At 38.1% G+C, this 16,623-nt stretch overlaps 1 protein-coding gene across 1 annotated transcript in view; it reads left to right on the top strand.

Annotated features, from left to right (window-relative positions):
- Positions 1-16,623, top strand: part of MLIP (muscular LMNA interacting protein) — a 249,078-nt gene that overhangs the window by 161,575 nt on the left and 70,880 nt on the right. Inside the window, exons 6-9 of the mRNA XM_077752881.1 lie at positions 608-673; positions 757-840; positions 950-1,009; positions 16,037-16,081. Of these exons, the coding sequence (XP_077609007.1) occupies positions 608-673; positions 757-840; positions 950-1,009; positions 16,037-16,081 (255 nt within the window). The remainder of the gene's footprint in view (positions 1-607; positions 674-756; positions 841-949; positions 1,010-16,036; positions 16,082-16,623) is intronic.

The following is a 16,623-nucleotide window of genomic DNA, read 5'->3' as shown; positions in this document are numbered from 1 at the left end:
CTCAATAGAGTAGATACACTCTACAGAGTGCCATCTTATTTTCTCCATGTATATATCTGAAATACATTGCAATAAATAAAATGTATGTTTCAAAAAAAGTTTTGAATGCCATTTGAGGCCAAGTCTGATGAAGAAGGTAACCAAGACTTTTTGGATAGAAATGATTAAAAACAAGGCAGGTTTTTTCCTTGTCTATGCATGTTTCTTGTAAACTGGCCCTGAAGCATTTCCTCAAAGACAGTTTTTATAGTATATTAAGAAACAGCTACATCATTATTTCTGTGTGAGGCTTCCCAAGGTGACTTCTTTGAAGGGAACAAGTCTCATCTGTATGTATAAGATGTCCACGTTCAAGTTTGTATGTTCAAAAACTCAGCCTCCTTTCTTTATTTCAACATCTTATATTGGAGATATTAATTACATTGGAGAAGCTAGACAAATATGGAAAATGTCTCCATGCCAAATAATGGCTCATCGAATGATTCAAACTTTTTTTTTCCCCTTTTTTGAGATGTTGAAATATACAGGAATTTCTTTGAAGAGACTTTTCTACTACATTTATATTTGACTAAAAGCCTCACATGAGAACTGTTTCATTTATCACTAGGCACTCGATGAACCAGCCAAGACTGAAAGTGTCTTCAAGGACAGCACATTATATCCGCCTCTGGAGGTAATGACTTCAGACTACCCATGCTTTTGTAACAAAATCCCGAAACTCATTGCTAACTCAGTACCTGGTTTCAATTCTTCCAGTTTTGTTTCCCTGCACAGCTCAGGCAGCAAACTGAAGAGCTCTGTGCTACCATTGATAAGGTCTTACAGGATTCCTTGTCTATGGTAATGCCTTAGACTAGAATGTGCAATTCATACATTTGCTTTGCTTCTCTTCATTTTCCTCTATTCGGGTATGATGCATCATAGGTTTGTCCTTTTTTATTTTTTCCAGAATTCTTCTGATTCTCCATCAAGTTCCTCACAGACATTGTTGGGTTCTGACACAATGAAAGTATGTATATATTTAACATAATTTACTGAAACTTAAGAGTTAGCACATCAGTAGTTTTAAACTGTAGGTTAAGGCCCTGTAGTGAATTGGGAAGTTAATTTAGTTGAATATCAACCAGCATTTTATAAAAAGAACAGTAAGAATGTAAAATACCAGACTTTATTCCAAGTAGTGAGAGTATTATTGGCATATGTTTCAATTTGTTTACCTGTATGTGTACAAGTATGTGTGTACCAGGTTAAAAAGTAAATTTATTTCTAACTATGCATTAAGTTCAAAACAGTTTGAAAGTCATAGTATTAGATTATGTCATTTTTGATGGCATTTTAGGAAGCATCTTAAGAACAGCATATAGAATTTGTGGCTTATTCTTATCTCCTACCATAGTTTCAGTACTTACTAATTGACTGTCACTTAGAATTTCAGAAGAGGAAAAGAAAGTGGACTGAAGTTACATCAGGCTAAGAGTTTTTAACACAGTTATTATTTCTGGAATTTTTTTTTTCTTTTTGTTGACTAAGCTTATTCATTGTTCTTTGACTCAGAGGGACAGAAGCCTGGATATTTTAGATGGTTAGGATACCACTAAGTCATTAATTGCTGTGATTGAGTACTTAATTATTTCCTTCTTATAATGTAGCCATTTCACTTGTTGAAATAAAATGCTACATTTCCCCAAGTTATTATTTTTTTGAAAGTTTAATATAGATCTACTCATCAAATTTTCAAAATGGTTGTGTTCTTTTTTCTTTATAATTGTTAGTATTTTTTTTCTTTTATGTCAGCCTTATTTTTACTCTAGGAATTAGTATAAATGCTTTTTTTATGTTCTTTTTAAAAGTTGTACATTGTGTATCCAAAGCAGCTTTATTTATTAAAAAAATTTTTAATGTTTATTTATTTTTGAGAGTGGGGGGAGGAGGGGCCAAGAGAGAGGGAGACACAGAATGTGAAGTAGGCTCCAGGCTTTGAGCTGTCAGCACAAAGTCTGGCACAGGGCTTGAACCCATGGACCATGAGATCATGACCTGAGCCAAACTGGACGCTCAACCCACTGAGCCACCCAGATACTCCCAAAGCATGTTTTAAATGTACAGAATTGCTGGGGCACCTGGGTGGCTCAGTTAGTTAGCATCTGACTTGAGTTTTGGCTCAGGTCATGATCTCACAGATCATGAGTTCAAGCCCCGTGTCTGGCTCTGTGCTGAGAGCATGAAGCCTGCTCTCTCTCTCTCTCTCTCTCTCACTATCTCCCTCTCTATCTCTCTCTTTCTCTCTTCCCCTTCCCTGCTCGTGCTCACACACTCTCTCTCTCAAAATAAATAAATAAACTTAAAAAAATAAATATACAGAATTGCTTATAACTAGAAGAGTAATTTTTAGAGTGTCATAGACAATTATTCATTAATAATGACTTAGAAACTCAGTAAACAGTAATCATCAATATTAAGAAATTATATTCTAGCAGGGAGTACCTACAAATATAGAATTGTGGTTCTTGTATTAACCTATTTCGTTGTGTACTCTTTAAATCATTTACTCTAAAAATATGAAACATTGTTTGATTTGCCAGAGACTATATACATTTTAAAATATATTTTTTATACCATTTGTTGAACATATAAAAAGTACTTTAGGGGCACCTGGGTGGTTCAGTCAGTTAAGGATCTGACTCTGGATTTTGACTCAGGTCATGGTTTCATGGTTCATGTGTTCGAGCCTTGCATCAGGCTCTGTAGTGACACTCTGTAGTGATTCTCTGTCTCCCTTTCTCTCTGCCCCTCCCCTGCATGTGGTCTCTCTCCCTCTCAAAGATAAACATCTTTTTTTAAAAAAAGTATTTTATAAAGAATAGGACTTAAGTGGTAATATGTGAATAATGACATATATTATTGATTTATTTAACAAATATTTAATGCTTATAGTATTAAAAATAATTATTCTAGGTCACTAAGTTTAAGACAACTATTTCATTCAACAAGTATTTATTAAGTGCCTATTATGGGCCTGGTGCCGTGAGGCATTGGGGAGATAATGTCAAGCAAGACAAAGTAATCTCAGGGGAATACTTTGGTTGTAGTGGTTAGAAGGTAGACTTCAAGCTGACCTCAAAAATGGAGAGTCCTCCAAAGAAAGTTCAGGGAGATTAGCCCTCAGGCAGAGGACTAACCATGTGCACATTTCCTAAGACAGGAAAGAACTTAGTGAGCATGGAGATGAAGGTCAGCCTGCCTGACGTATAGTGAGCCACGGATGAAGTGTGTCAAATGAGAAGTTGGGCTAGGGATAGTAATTTAAATACTGAAAGCATACCTTGGAGATACTGCAAGTTCAGCTCTAGACCTCAGCAGTAAAGTGAGTATTGCAATAAAGTGAATCAAATGAACTTTTTAGTTCCCTAATGCATACAAAATTGATTTCATACTATACCATAGTCTATTAAGTATGCAAGAACATTATGTCTAAAAAACAATGTACCTACCTTAATTAAAAATACTTTGTTGCTAAAAATGCTAACCATCCTTTCAACTTTCAGCAAGTCATAATCTTTTTGCCAGTAAAGGGTCCTGCCTTGATGTCCATGGTTGCTGACTTTTCAGGGTGGTGGTTGCTGAAGGCTGGAGCGGCTGCGGCAATTTCTCAAAATAGGACAACAATGGTATTTGCTGCACCGACTGATTCTAGCTTTCACAAACGACTTTTCTGTAGCATGTGATGCTGTTTGATAGCATTTTACCCACAATAGAACTTCTTTCAGAACTAGAGTCAGTCCTCTCAAATCCTGCCACAGCTTTATCAACTAAGTTTATGTCACATTCTAAATCCTTTGTTGTCATTTCAATAGTTTTCTCAGCATCTTCACCAGGAGTAGGTTCCAACTCAAGAAACCACTTTCTTTGCTCAGCCATAAGATGCATCTCCTCATCTCTTCAAGTTCAATCATAAGATTGCAGTAAATCAGGCTCATCTTCAGCCACCACTTCTAATTCTCATTCTCTTACTATTTCCACCACATCTGCATTCCCTTCTTTTTGCTCACGGAGGGTCTTGCCTTGATGTTGATGGCTACTGATGGATCAGGGTGGTGCTGAAGACTATGGTGGCTGTGGCAATTTATTAATGCAAAATAACAGTGAGTGGGGGTGCCTGGGTGGCTCATTCAGTTAAGCATCTGATGCCTGATTTTGGCTCAGGTTATGTTCTCATCATTTGTGAGATTGATCCCTGTATCAGGCTCTGTGCTGAGCATAGAGCCTGTTTGGGAATCTCTCTCTCTGCCCCTCCCCACCACTGCTCTTCCTCTCTCTCTCTCAAAATAAATAAAATAATAACTGTTTAAAATAAAATAAATTAATAGTGAAGTCTGGCACATCCATTAACTCTATGTTTCAGGAATGATTTCTCTGTAGCATGTTGTGTTGTTTGATAGCTTTGTCCCCCCAGTGGACATGATTTTAATATCAGAGTTAATCCTGTCAAGCCCCGCTACTGGTTTATCAACTAAGTTTAGGTATTATTCTAAATCCTTAGTTCTCATTTCAACAATCTTCCTGGCATCTTCACCAGGAGTATATTCCATTTCAAGAAACCAAATTCTTTGCTCATCCATAGAAAGTAACTCCTTATCCATTCAGGTTTCATCACAAACTGGCAGCAATTCAGGCACATCTTCAGGCTCCACTTCTAATCCTAGTTCTCTTGCTGCTTCTACCACATCTGCACTTATTTCCTCCACAGAAGTCTTAAACCCCTCAAAGCCATCTCTGAGGGTTGGAATCAACTTCTTCCAAACTCTTGTTAATGTTGATATTCTCATCTCTTCCAATGAGTCATGGATATTCCTAAAGGTACCAAGAATGGTGAATCCCTTTCAGAAAGTTTTCTTACCCCTCCCCCTCACCTTTTAAAAAAATTGAAGTATAGGCAATACATAATATTAGATTAGTCTTGGGTTACAACATCATGATTTGACAATCCTATATATTACGCTATGTGACCACAAAAGTAGCTACCATCTATTATCATACAATGCTGTTATGATACCATTGACTATATTTCCTGTGCTTTTTTTAAAATTCTGGTTATTTATTCCTTCCTACACCGCTTCACCCATTCTGCCCATCCCTCTTTCCCCTCCCCTTTGGCAACCATCAGTTTGTCCTCTGTATTTATGAGTCTTTTACTGCTTGTTTGTTTGTTTGTTCATTTGTTTTTTAAATTCCTCACATGAATGAAATCATATGTTATTTGTCGTTGTCTGACGTATAGTACCCTCTAGGTCAATCCATATTGTTACAAATGACATAAGACTTAAAAGCCAACATTACTCCTTGATCCATGAGCTGCAGAATGGATGTTGTATTAGCAGTCATGACAACAACATTCATCTTGTTGTACATCTCCATCAGAGCTCTTGGGTGACCAGGTACTTTGTCAATGAACAGTGATATTTTGAAAGGAATCTTTCTTCCTGAGCAGTAGGTCTCAACAGTGGGCTTAAATATGCAGTAACCCATGTTATAAACAGATGTGCTAGGGGCACCTGGGTGGCTCAGTCGATTAAGCATCCGACTTCGGCTCAGGTCATGATCTCACAGTTTGTGGGTTAAAGCCCTGTGTCGGGCTTTGTGCTGACAGCTAGCTCAGAGCCTGGAGCCTGTCTTTGGATTCTGTGTCTCCCTCACTCTCTGATCTTCCTCTGCTCATGCTCCTCTCTCTCTCTTTCTCTCTCGCAAAAGTAAATAAAACATTAAAAAAAAAACAAAAACAGATGTGCTGTCATCCAGGCTTTGTTGTTCTGTTATAGAGCACAGGCAAAGTAGATTGAGCATAATTCTTAAGGATTATTATTAGAATTTTTAGAATCAGTTAGCATATTCTTCAGTTTAAAATCACCAGATGCATTGGCCCCTAACCTAAGAGTCAGACTATCATTGGAAGCCAAGCACTGACTTCTCCTCTCTAAGTACAAATGACCTAGATGGCACCTTCTTCTGATATAAAACTTTTAATTTACTTTGAAAATCTGTGGTTTGGTATGGCTGCCTTCATTAATTATCTCAGCTGAAGTTTCTGGATTGCTTGTAGCTCCTACATCAGCACCTGCTGCTTCACCTTGCACTTTAGTATTAAGGAGATGGCTTCTTTCCTTATACCTCATGAACCAACCTCTGCTGGCTTCAAACTTTTCTTCTGCAGTGTCCTCACTTCTCTTAACCTTCACAGAATTGAAGAGAGTTAGAGTCTTGCTCTAGATTAGGCTGTGACTTAAGGAAATGTGAATGGCTGGTTTGATCTTTTATCCAGATCACAAACTCTTTCTCCATATCAGCAATAAGGCTACTTCTCTTTCTTATTACTCATATGTTCACTGAAGCAGCACTTTTAATTTCCTTCAAGAACTTTTCCTTTGCAGTCACACCTTGGCTGTTTGGCACAAGAGGCCTAGCTTTTGTCCTATCCTGGCTTTCAACATGCCTTCCTCACTAAACTTAATCACTTCTAGCTTTGATTTAAAGTGAGAGACGTGCAACTCTTCCTTTCACCTGAACACGTAGAGGTCATTGTATGGTTTTCAACTGGCATAATTTCAGTATTGTTGTATCTTGGGGAATAGGGAGCCCCAAGGGGAAAGAGAGATATTGGGGAATGGTTGTTGGTGGAACAGAACACACTCAGCATTTATAGTTTAAATTTGCCATCTTTATATGGGCATTGTTCGTGGCACCCAAAACAATTATAATAATGACACCAAAGATTACCCATCACAGATCACCATAGCAAGTATAATCATAATGAAAAATTCTGAACTATTGCAAGAGTTATCAATACGTGGCACAGCAGAGGCACAAAGTGGCAAATGTTGGAAAATGGCGCTGATAGACTTGCTGGTCACAGAGCTGCCAAAGACCTTCAATTTGTGAAGTACACAATACTTACAAAGCACAATAAAGTGAAGCACAATAAAACAAGGTATGCTTGTTTTTTTCATGGTGTGCAGTTTGGATTACAAAGAAAATGGGAAGATATAAATATATGGGGGAATAATATGAAGCCATTGGAAATGATTATGATGGCTACTGTGAGGAAGCTATTGAGGTTTGAGGGGCAGTCAGTGATGATGGCCATGTGTGGTTGTGAGAGATATTTTGGGCTTGCTGTGGGTTTGGATGTGAGTAGTCAAGGAGAGAAGAATTGTAGATGGGCTCTAGGTCTCTGCCTTCGGCATAGACAACCACGTAGAAGGCACAGTGTGGTGGAGGGCTATGTTTATTTTGGACTGGATGAGTTTGAAATGTGTATTAGGGAGCCTTAAACCGTGTGTCTGGAGCTAGTTGGGAGCTGGGGATGATGTACACATCAAGACTGGAAGAGCCCTACACAGAGCTCTAAGGAACAAAACATTGCAGGTCCAATAAAGGAGGTGGAGGGGAGCCAATAGGGGACAATGAAAAGAAATGTCCATTGTTCTAAGAGGAAAATCAGAACAGTGTGTTAACGTGGAAGCTACAAGAGGTGAGTACCTAAGAGAATGTAATCATGGTAATTGCTGCCAAGAGGAAGACAAAGATAAAGCTAGAGTAGTGTTTATTAGACTTGACATATATTCTAAGCCTATATCGCTGTTGCTTATGTGTTGGTGTTTGTTATTCTCATCTTTTTTTAAAAAATATTTTATTGAAGAAAAAAATAAATAAATTTTTAAATGTTTTTTAATTTATTTCTAAGAAAGAGAGAGACAGCGTGAGCAGGGGAGGGTCAGAGAGAGAGGGAGATACAGAATCTGAAGCAGGCTTCAGGCTCTGAGCTAGCTGTTAGCACAGAGTCCCACACAGAGCTCGAACCCACGAACCATGAGATCACGACCTGAGCTGAAGTCAGACACTTAACTGACTGAGCCACCCAGCACACTACATTCTCATCTTTTTGATTTTTATAACCTTGACGAGTATATATAATTCTTTTGAATCCGACGTTGTTCTTAATTCAGTATGTAAATGGTGACCCTATGTAGGTAATATATATACATATATATATGTAATTTTAAATTCATGTTTTCTTAGATATAGCTTTTGTTATTGTTTTCTATTACTTTTTTCCTTATTTTTTACTATTTTCTATTAAAATTTTTTTTAGCTCTCGTTTAATTATTTTCAAAACAACTTATTTCTGGATATCACGTTTATTCACTTCAAGTGTCTGTTTATCTTAGAGCTTAAGTCATTTTCTTTTTTACTTTCCTGCTTTCCTTCTGATATTTGACATTTACTAATTTGTATTTTTTAAAATTTTTGAATATTTTACTTACATTTGTGTTACTTCTATTAGTTACACATAAGTTGTTAAAGATAATAATGTTTATTTTCCCATTAATTTTATTTTTATTTTTTTTAATGTTTTATTTATTTCTGAGAGAGACAGTGTGGGCAGGGGAGGGTCAGAGAGAGAAGGAGATACAGAATCTGAAACAGGCTCCAGGCTCTGAGCTAGCTGTCAGCACAGAGCCCAACGCGGGGCTAGAACCCACGCACTGTGAGATCATAACCTGAGCCAAAGTCTGACGCCCAACTGACTGAGCCACCCAGCTGCCCCCTATTAATTTTAAAGCTTGCAATATCTTTGTTTAAAGTTAGGCAAATACTATAGCACTTTCCATCCATTTTTAATTAAGATACACATAGATGTAATTTGTTAGTATTGTTTTGAGTTTTTTATCCCAATTTTTATGGTGATATTTCTTGACCTCTTCTTTATTTAGATCCTGATTTCTCATATATTTATAACTTTCTCCTGGATTTATTTATTTTTTCTTGGTAGAATCTTGGTAAACATTATATACAACAAGGTATTTTTGTTTTGATTCTATGACTGTTTTTGAGAATATCTTTATTTTGCCCTTTCATTTAGTTTATAGTTTTGTTGAACAGAAAAGTATAGGTCCTATCTCTTAAGCATTTTTTCCCCTTGGTTCTTTTTCTTCAACAACATACCTATGAAGTATTTTGCCAGCATGATATTTACTTCTTTGCTACAGAGTGATGGCTTACAGAGGGGCTCTGTAATCTCTTAGAAACAAAAATTTTTTGGCTGTCAAGTTCTTACCTCTTATTAAGTTTTTTATTTTAATTCCATTATAGTTAACATACAGTGTTTTTTTAGTTTTAGGTAAATGTTGTTGTTTAACTTTTTTAATCTTTACTTTTGACAAAAAGAGAGAGGCAGACAGACAGACAGACAGAATGGGAGCTGGGGAGGAACACAGAGAGAGGGAGACACAGAATCCAAAGCAGGCTTCAGGCACTGAGCTGTCAGTGCAGAGCCCAATGTGGGGCTCAAACTCACCAACAGCGAAATCATGATCTGAGCTGAAGTCGGAAGCCCAACTGACTGAGACACCCAGGCTCTCCATTTTAATTTTTTTTTAATCTTTATTTTTGACAGGGAGAGAGACCGAGTGCAAGCAGGGGAGGAACAGAGAGAGAGGGAGATGCAGAATCCGAATATAGGTATACAGTATAGTTCTATACATTACCCAGTGGTTATCAGGACAAGTGCCCTCCTTAATCCCCATCACCTATTTAACCTATTCTCCCACCCCCTGCCCCTCTGGTAACCATCAGTGTGTTTTCTGGAGTTAAGAGTCTGTTTCTTGGTTTGTAGAATTTTATCTTTATCTATACTGTTACTGATTTTTCCTGTGATGCAACTGTGCATTTTTTCTCTTATTTATCTGAATTGGTACTCGCTATGACCTCCCCTTAGAAGTCTTCAATCTTTCCTGCTCCTCAGATTCAGGATAAATTATAGTCATTAGTGTTTCAAATGTTTCTCCCTCCTGTGACTCATAAGGTGATTTTGTCACTTTGGCTTCTGTATTCTATAAGTCTTAATCTTTATATATAGTTTTCCTATTTATTGTTTCCTAATTCCTTCAAGGGGATTCCTTGATGTGATATTTCAATTCAAGAATTTGTTCAGTGTCTCTTCTTTTCTTCAATCCCTTTGTTAAGTTATTATGTTGGATATAGTTCTTTTTTTTTTTTTAAAGTTTACTTATTTATTTTGAGAGAGAGACAAAGCACACAATCAGGGAGAGGCAGAGAGAGAGGGAGAGAGAAAATCCCAAGCAGACTTTGCACTGTCAGCATGGAGCCCAACATAGGGCTCAAACTCCTGAACTCTGAGATTATGACCTGAGCCGAAACCAAGAGTCAGATGCTTAACAGACCAGGTGCCTCTATAGTCATGTTTAGGGGCACCAGAGTGGCTCAGTTGGTTAACCATCCGACTTCAACTGAGGTCATGATCTTACCTTTCCAGAATTAGAGCCCCATGCCTAGCTCTGTGCTGACAGCTCAGAGCCTAGAGCCTGTTTCAGATTCTGTGTCTCCCTCTCTCTTTCTCTCTGTCCCTCCCCGACCATGCTGTGTCTCTCTCAAAAATGAATAAAGATTTTTAAAAAGTCATGTTTATTGAGGCATAATTTACCCACTGTTAAATGTACAGTTCTATGTATTTTCACGAAGCATAATACAGTTATATAACTACTACCACCTCTGAGGTACAAAACACTTCCACCAAATGAAAAAGTTTTCTTGTGCTCCTTTACAGTACATCCCTTCCTCTATCCCAAGTGCTGAACAACTGCTGATCTTTTCTCTGTGTCTATACTTTTGTCTTTTCAAGAATGTCATGGGGAGCCTAGGTGGCTCAGTCGTTTAAGTGTCTGACTTCAGCTTGGTCATGATCTCATGGTTGGTGGGTTCGAGCCCCACATCGGGCTCTGTGCTGACAGCTAGCTCAGAGCCTGGAGCCTGTTTCAGATTCTGTATCCCCTTCTCTCTCTGACCCTCCCCCCTCTCATGCTCTGTCCCTCTCAAAAATAAAAAAAAAATTAAAAAAAGAATGTCATATAAATAGAATCACATAGTACGTAGTCTTTTGAGAAGGCAGTTGAGATTCATCCATGTTTTTGCACACATCCATAGTTTATTTGTATGCCATTGTTGAGTAGTATTCCGTTGTATGGTTGTACCACATGTTAACCACTCACCAGTGATGGACAATTGGGATATTTCTACTTAGGTGCTATTACTAATAGAGCTACTAAGAACATTTATCAAGAAGATTTTGTATGGACATGTACTTTCATTTCTCTTGGGTAAAAGCCTAGGAGAGGAATGACTGAACCATTGTTTTCTCCTACAGTATTTCCATTTTTCAGATGTCTAACTATTTTTCCATGGAAACTCAAAGTTCTCTGAGCATATCAGCTAGCTTGGCTGCAAATATGCCTGATGCCTGAGGTGCCAGCTTCTAAAGCCTGGTGCCTAGGATTCACCAGTTCCAGTGAATTTTGTCTTTTGTTTCTGTTTTATGGTGGACAGAAGGAACATGTGTCTCAGGCTATAAAAGTCTCTAATGTCAACCATTTCTCTCATGCCATACTCTCACCACCCTGCAGACAGTGTCCCTCATCTTTTCCTCCCTTAAACCTTTGCCTATAGTAGTCCAGACTCTCCTTCAAATAGCTGTTTCCATTGTTATCTCTCAGGAAGGCATCTAGAGCTGCCCAGCTGACCAAATCTATGCTTAACTGTCCCCTTCTCCCCAGCCAGGCTGAAGGACCATCTTGATATTATCCTCATGGATACTTTTTTTCACCACCCTCACATTTTGCTCCCTCACATTACGCCTCTGCTCTCCTCATCTCTGATGTTGGAAAGTGTTGTGAGGTGAGAAGGCAGAGACACGGTACGTAAAACAGGCACACAGACGAAAACAACCAGTTTGAAATATGGGGCCACTGGGGCTCCTGGGTGGCTCATTCGGTTACGCATTGAACTTTGGTTCAGGTCATGATCTCATGGTTCGTGGGTTTGAGCCCTGCATCAGGCTCTGTGCTGACAGCTCAGAGCTTGGAGCTTGCTTCGTATTCTGTCTCCCTCTCTCTCTGCCCCTCCTCCACTCATGCTGTCTCTCTCTATCTCTCAAAAATGAATAAATGTTTAAAAAAAAAAAAGAAATGTGGGGCCATGAAAGGGGGAAGGAGATCGGTTCCAGGAGGGGAGTGGGTCAAAGAAGAAGTTTTGGTTTGCTTTTTAAAGCTGAAAATGGCAAGAGTGAGTTGGCATGCTATTTGGATAGATGAACTAGAGGGGAGGTGAAAAAGAATGGGAGATCCTGAAGGATGAAAAGTCCTCAGAATGACATGGAACCCACAGCCGAATTCAAATAAATGTCCTCTGATAAACANGGTGGGGGGGAGGCCCAGGGTGGCTCAGCATGTTAAGCATCTCATTCTTGATTTCTGCTCAGGTCATGAACTCACAGTTTGTGAGTTTGAGCCCTGTATCCAGCTCTGTGCTGACAGTGAGGAGCCTGCTTGGGATTCTGTCTCCCCCCCCCNNNNTCTCTTCTGCTTTCTCTCTTTCTCTTTCTCTCAGAATAAATAAAAATAAACTTCAAGTTAAAAAAGTTGGAAATGTCCATTATTGTAACAGGACAGAAAACAGAGGACATGTCAGGTACAGAGGCAAGGCCTGTTTGTAGGTGGCTGGTGGGAAAATGAAGAATTTTATAGCTGATAGTTTTAGTTATTTAATGACTAATACCTTTCAGTGAAGAAAGGGTTAAGATTAGTAACTGAGATTAAAAAGCAACCATATGATGGGGAAGAGTTTGAAAAAGTTGAAAACCTTTCAGTTCTTCTCTCATTCCCTCATAAATCCCTTCCATTCAGGCTTTGTCCTCTATGCTGTCCAAACCACTTTCCCCTGGTTCCCATTACTGTAAACTCAGCCCTGGTTGGGTTGACATATCCACAGAATATGAGACAGTTGATACTCCCTCCTCTTTGGCACACATTTCTCTAGTGCCTTCTAGGACACCCTGCTCTCTCAGCTTTTGTCCTATTATCACTCGTCAGTATTATTTGTTAGGTTCTTTTGTGTATTCTTCCTCTTCTTCCCCAAACTATTAATGCCGGGGTGTTCCAGGACTCCATCTTTGGGCTTCTCCTTCCTTTCTGTATTCACTCCTTCGGTGTTCTGAAGAGCAAGTGTATGCTGACAACTCTCAACTTTATATCTCTAGTCCAGGATTATCTCCCAAACTCCAGCTCCCAAGTAGTCATTCTCTATTTCCGTTTAGATTTCTAATCAATATCTGAAAAATGAAGTCTGTATTTCTTCCCACAAAAACTATTCCAGGGGCACCTGGGTGTCTCAGTCGGTTAAGCATCTGACTTCATCTCAGGCTCGTGGGTTCAAGCCCTTTCTCAGGCTCTATACTGACAGTTCAGAGCCTCTCTCTCTCAAAAAAATCAATAAACATGAAAAAAAATTAAAAACCAACTATTCCATATCCTGCCTACCCATATCTATCTATAGAATTCTAATCTTTCATTTGCTCAAGGCCAGAAACTTTGGTGTCAAGTTTTAGTCTTTTCTTTCTTTCATATTCCACATCTCTACTAGAAACCCCATTACTATCGATTTAAAATACATATAGAATATGATTATTTCATATCTTCTGTACTGCTGAGCCATCATTATGTTTCACTGGATAGTGCAATAGTTTTTCCCCTCAGACCCTTGCCTCACTATAATTCATTCTGAACACATCAGAGAGAGAGAGAGAGCCTTTTAAAGCATACGTCAGATTATGGAGCCCCCTGGCTTAAAACCAGCAGTGCCTACACATTTCCTGTAGCTATAAACCAGAGTCCTTACAAGCTTTTGGAAGGGCTTCTATGATCTAGTCTCCAGACCCTTCCATTAGCACCTCTTCCCTGCTTTCCTCACAACACTCCAGCCCTGCCTGATTCCTTGCTGTGCCTCGAAAGTGCCAGGCATGCTCCTGCCTCAGCACATTGTGTTCTTCCTTCAAATCGGTTATATCATTCCTTATAGTTTCTAGTTCCTTGTAAAAATTTGCAAGCTTAACTTTGATCTCAAAGGAAGCGTGGTTAAGTCTGGTTGTTTTCAGTCTGGCTTTAAGAAAACAAATTTCTGGATTCTCTGTGAGTGTTTCTTGGTTGTTTATTACTTCTGCCCATTCTCACATTGTCTTACCTGTTTGTGTATCTGAGTCTGATTGTGTGTTGCATATGCTACTTGGAAGTTGATTTAAAGAAATTATTTGAGGGCTCATATGATATTATCTTACTATGGACAGCCTTTTCTTTGCTTCTGTTAGACACGAGGAGTATTAGCAAAGAAGGATAACTTAATTTAATTTAAAGTTTTGGGATAATTTTTTTTATAAACAGTTGTTTTCAATGATATGAAGCCAGGCTTAAGACTATGTGAGGTCTTCTAGATCAGTCTTATTCCTGGGGCTCAGTCTATTTGGTCGGTTGTGGATTCTGACTTCTATCTCCTTATGGCTCTGAGACTGTCAAAAGTTTGAATCAGCTTCTCAAGCAACTCATCATTATTTGCAAACATCTCCAGGTCAAAAGCTGGGCTCAAATACTTGAGTCATCTCTTTGGATTCCCATCTTCTCCTGATCTTGCTCCCAAATTTTTTATTCTCTTATTAGCTCATTGATATTTTTAATAAATAATATGTCAATATTATTTTAAATAGTTTACCCATCTTTTTGTTGTCTGTTTTGGAAGGATTGCTTTTATTTCTTAAGCTACCATTCTCCAACGTGGAAATCATCTTTGAGCACTTTTCATTTGCTCCATCTTGTTGAAATTGCTCTTTGTTTCAATGTTCACATGTCCAGCTCCCTCAGTTCCTTCAAATCTTAACCCAAATATCACCTTCTCTAGACTGACCATCCTAATTGATATTGTAAACCCTCAGCACTCTTGACATTAACATCTAGGTTATCTAAAAGAAGTAAGGTATTTGGCAGAAACAAAGAAGATTTTCTCCGGAAGAATATGTAACCCTAGGCTTCAAATTATTTCTATTCTCTTTTTGTTGTTGTATAACATATGGTGTAATATGTGGTATGATTTACTTCTAACATATGGGGCAGTTTACTTATTTATTATTCTATTGTTTATCTTCTCTCCTGCTAAAATGTAAGCTCCCCAAGACAGGGCATCTTTGTCTATTTTGTTTACCGATAAGATTCAGGGTACAGAATAGTTCCTGGCACACAGTAGATACGCAGTAAGCGTTTGCTAAGGAGATGAATGAATCAAATAGGCCATCTCATGTAAAACAAAAATGTGGGAAAGTGGGCTTAAAACAGAAAAATTAGGAGCTCACCGGGCAGTATTAAAGGCTCATTTGAGGCTTATGACCATTAATTTATAATTAAATCAATTAGCTTGATTGAGAGAGTTTCCTCAGGAATGTTTTGCTTCTCATGTTTAGAGAAAATGGATGATAAAGTCCATCTGGTGTTGTTTTCTTTTCTTTTGCTTTTTTTAAAGGGTGAGTTTGTCACAAGGAGAGAGGGAGGCAAGAGAAATTAAGGTGTTAAAACAACTGAGAATATGAAATATATGTAAACTAAGAGGTAATAACATTACTGTGGAACTGGTAAAACTCATTAATTTAGAATCTCATTGAGGCTGAAGAAATGTAACACTGGAGACAATTGAGAAGTGAATGTGGTGAATGGGAGTTAGAATTCTCAGGGCAAAGTCTTTGAAGTCAAAGTCTAGGAATGGCTCTGAGAGTGGATGAGTGAAATGGAAAGGATGAGAATACATTTGGAGCTGAGGAGCTCAAAAGAAGCAAGAGGGGTAGAGACTTTTGCATGCATTTAGAAAATGGCAAAAATCACATGAGGGGCCATTATGATCCATCAATGGATGTCAGCAATAAATAAGGGAAAATATATCAGCAAGCTGGTAGTTAATGACAATGAGAAGAATAATGAAGTAACATAGTTTAGTAAAATAATTTACAAAGGGACAGGGGGTTTTGTATAGAAAAGAGAGAACAATGTTTAGAAAATATTAGCAGCAACAAAAGGTGGACACTTATCCCAGAAGTTGAATCTTTTAGTATTTTTGTGGCTACTTCAGTAGTATAATTATGTTTATTTTGTTACAGATGCCTACAACTCTTCCGAGAGCAGCTGGTCGAGAAACCAAATATGTAAGTCCCTTCATAATGATACATCCTGTTTTTTAATGGGTACATGTGTATGCTTTGGAGGGAACTCAATTATATGGTCATTAAAATTGAATTAGTTGATTTTTTCGTAAGTGGAAAGGGATAGGATGGTGTGATCAGCCCAGATGTGGAAAGTCAGGTTATGTCAGGTAAGTTTGTTGAATAAATTCCATCTTAAGTGAGGTCTAGTTTGATTAGTTTGGCTAAATAAAGCAGAACTCCAACACCTGCTCGCTTGCTTTCTAATTATCAGCGCTTCGATGACATTTTCATTTTTGTAATGGTTAATTGTGCTTATTATAAAAGAGTCAACACATATACTCAAAACATTAAGTTTTGTCTGTTTCCAATGGGATTGCCAGTTTCGTTGATCTTGACTCAATTTTAGTTTGTTGCTTTCTTGCATTTAAATTATTGTCAAATACACCAATTTCTACTTATGAGCAAACATTGATTAATAAATGTGTAGATACAGCCTCATGCACTTGATTCCATTAATTATGTGGAGCTTGTTCTGAGTGCAT

This window comes from Crocuta crocuta, unplaced genomic scaffold (genome assembly GCF_008692635.1).
Source record: "Crocuta crocuta isolate KB4526 unplaced genomic scaffold, BGI_CrCroc_1.0 scaffold525, whole genome shotgun sequence".
NCBI classification, from domain to species: domain Eukaryota; kingdom Metazoa; phylum Chordata; class Mammalia; order Carnivora; family Hyaenidae; genus Crocuta; species Crocuta crocuta.
This window is presented reverse-complemented; position numbering and strand designations above follow the sequence as displayed.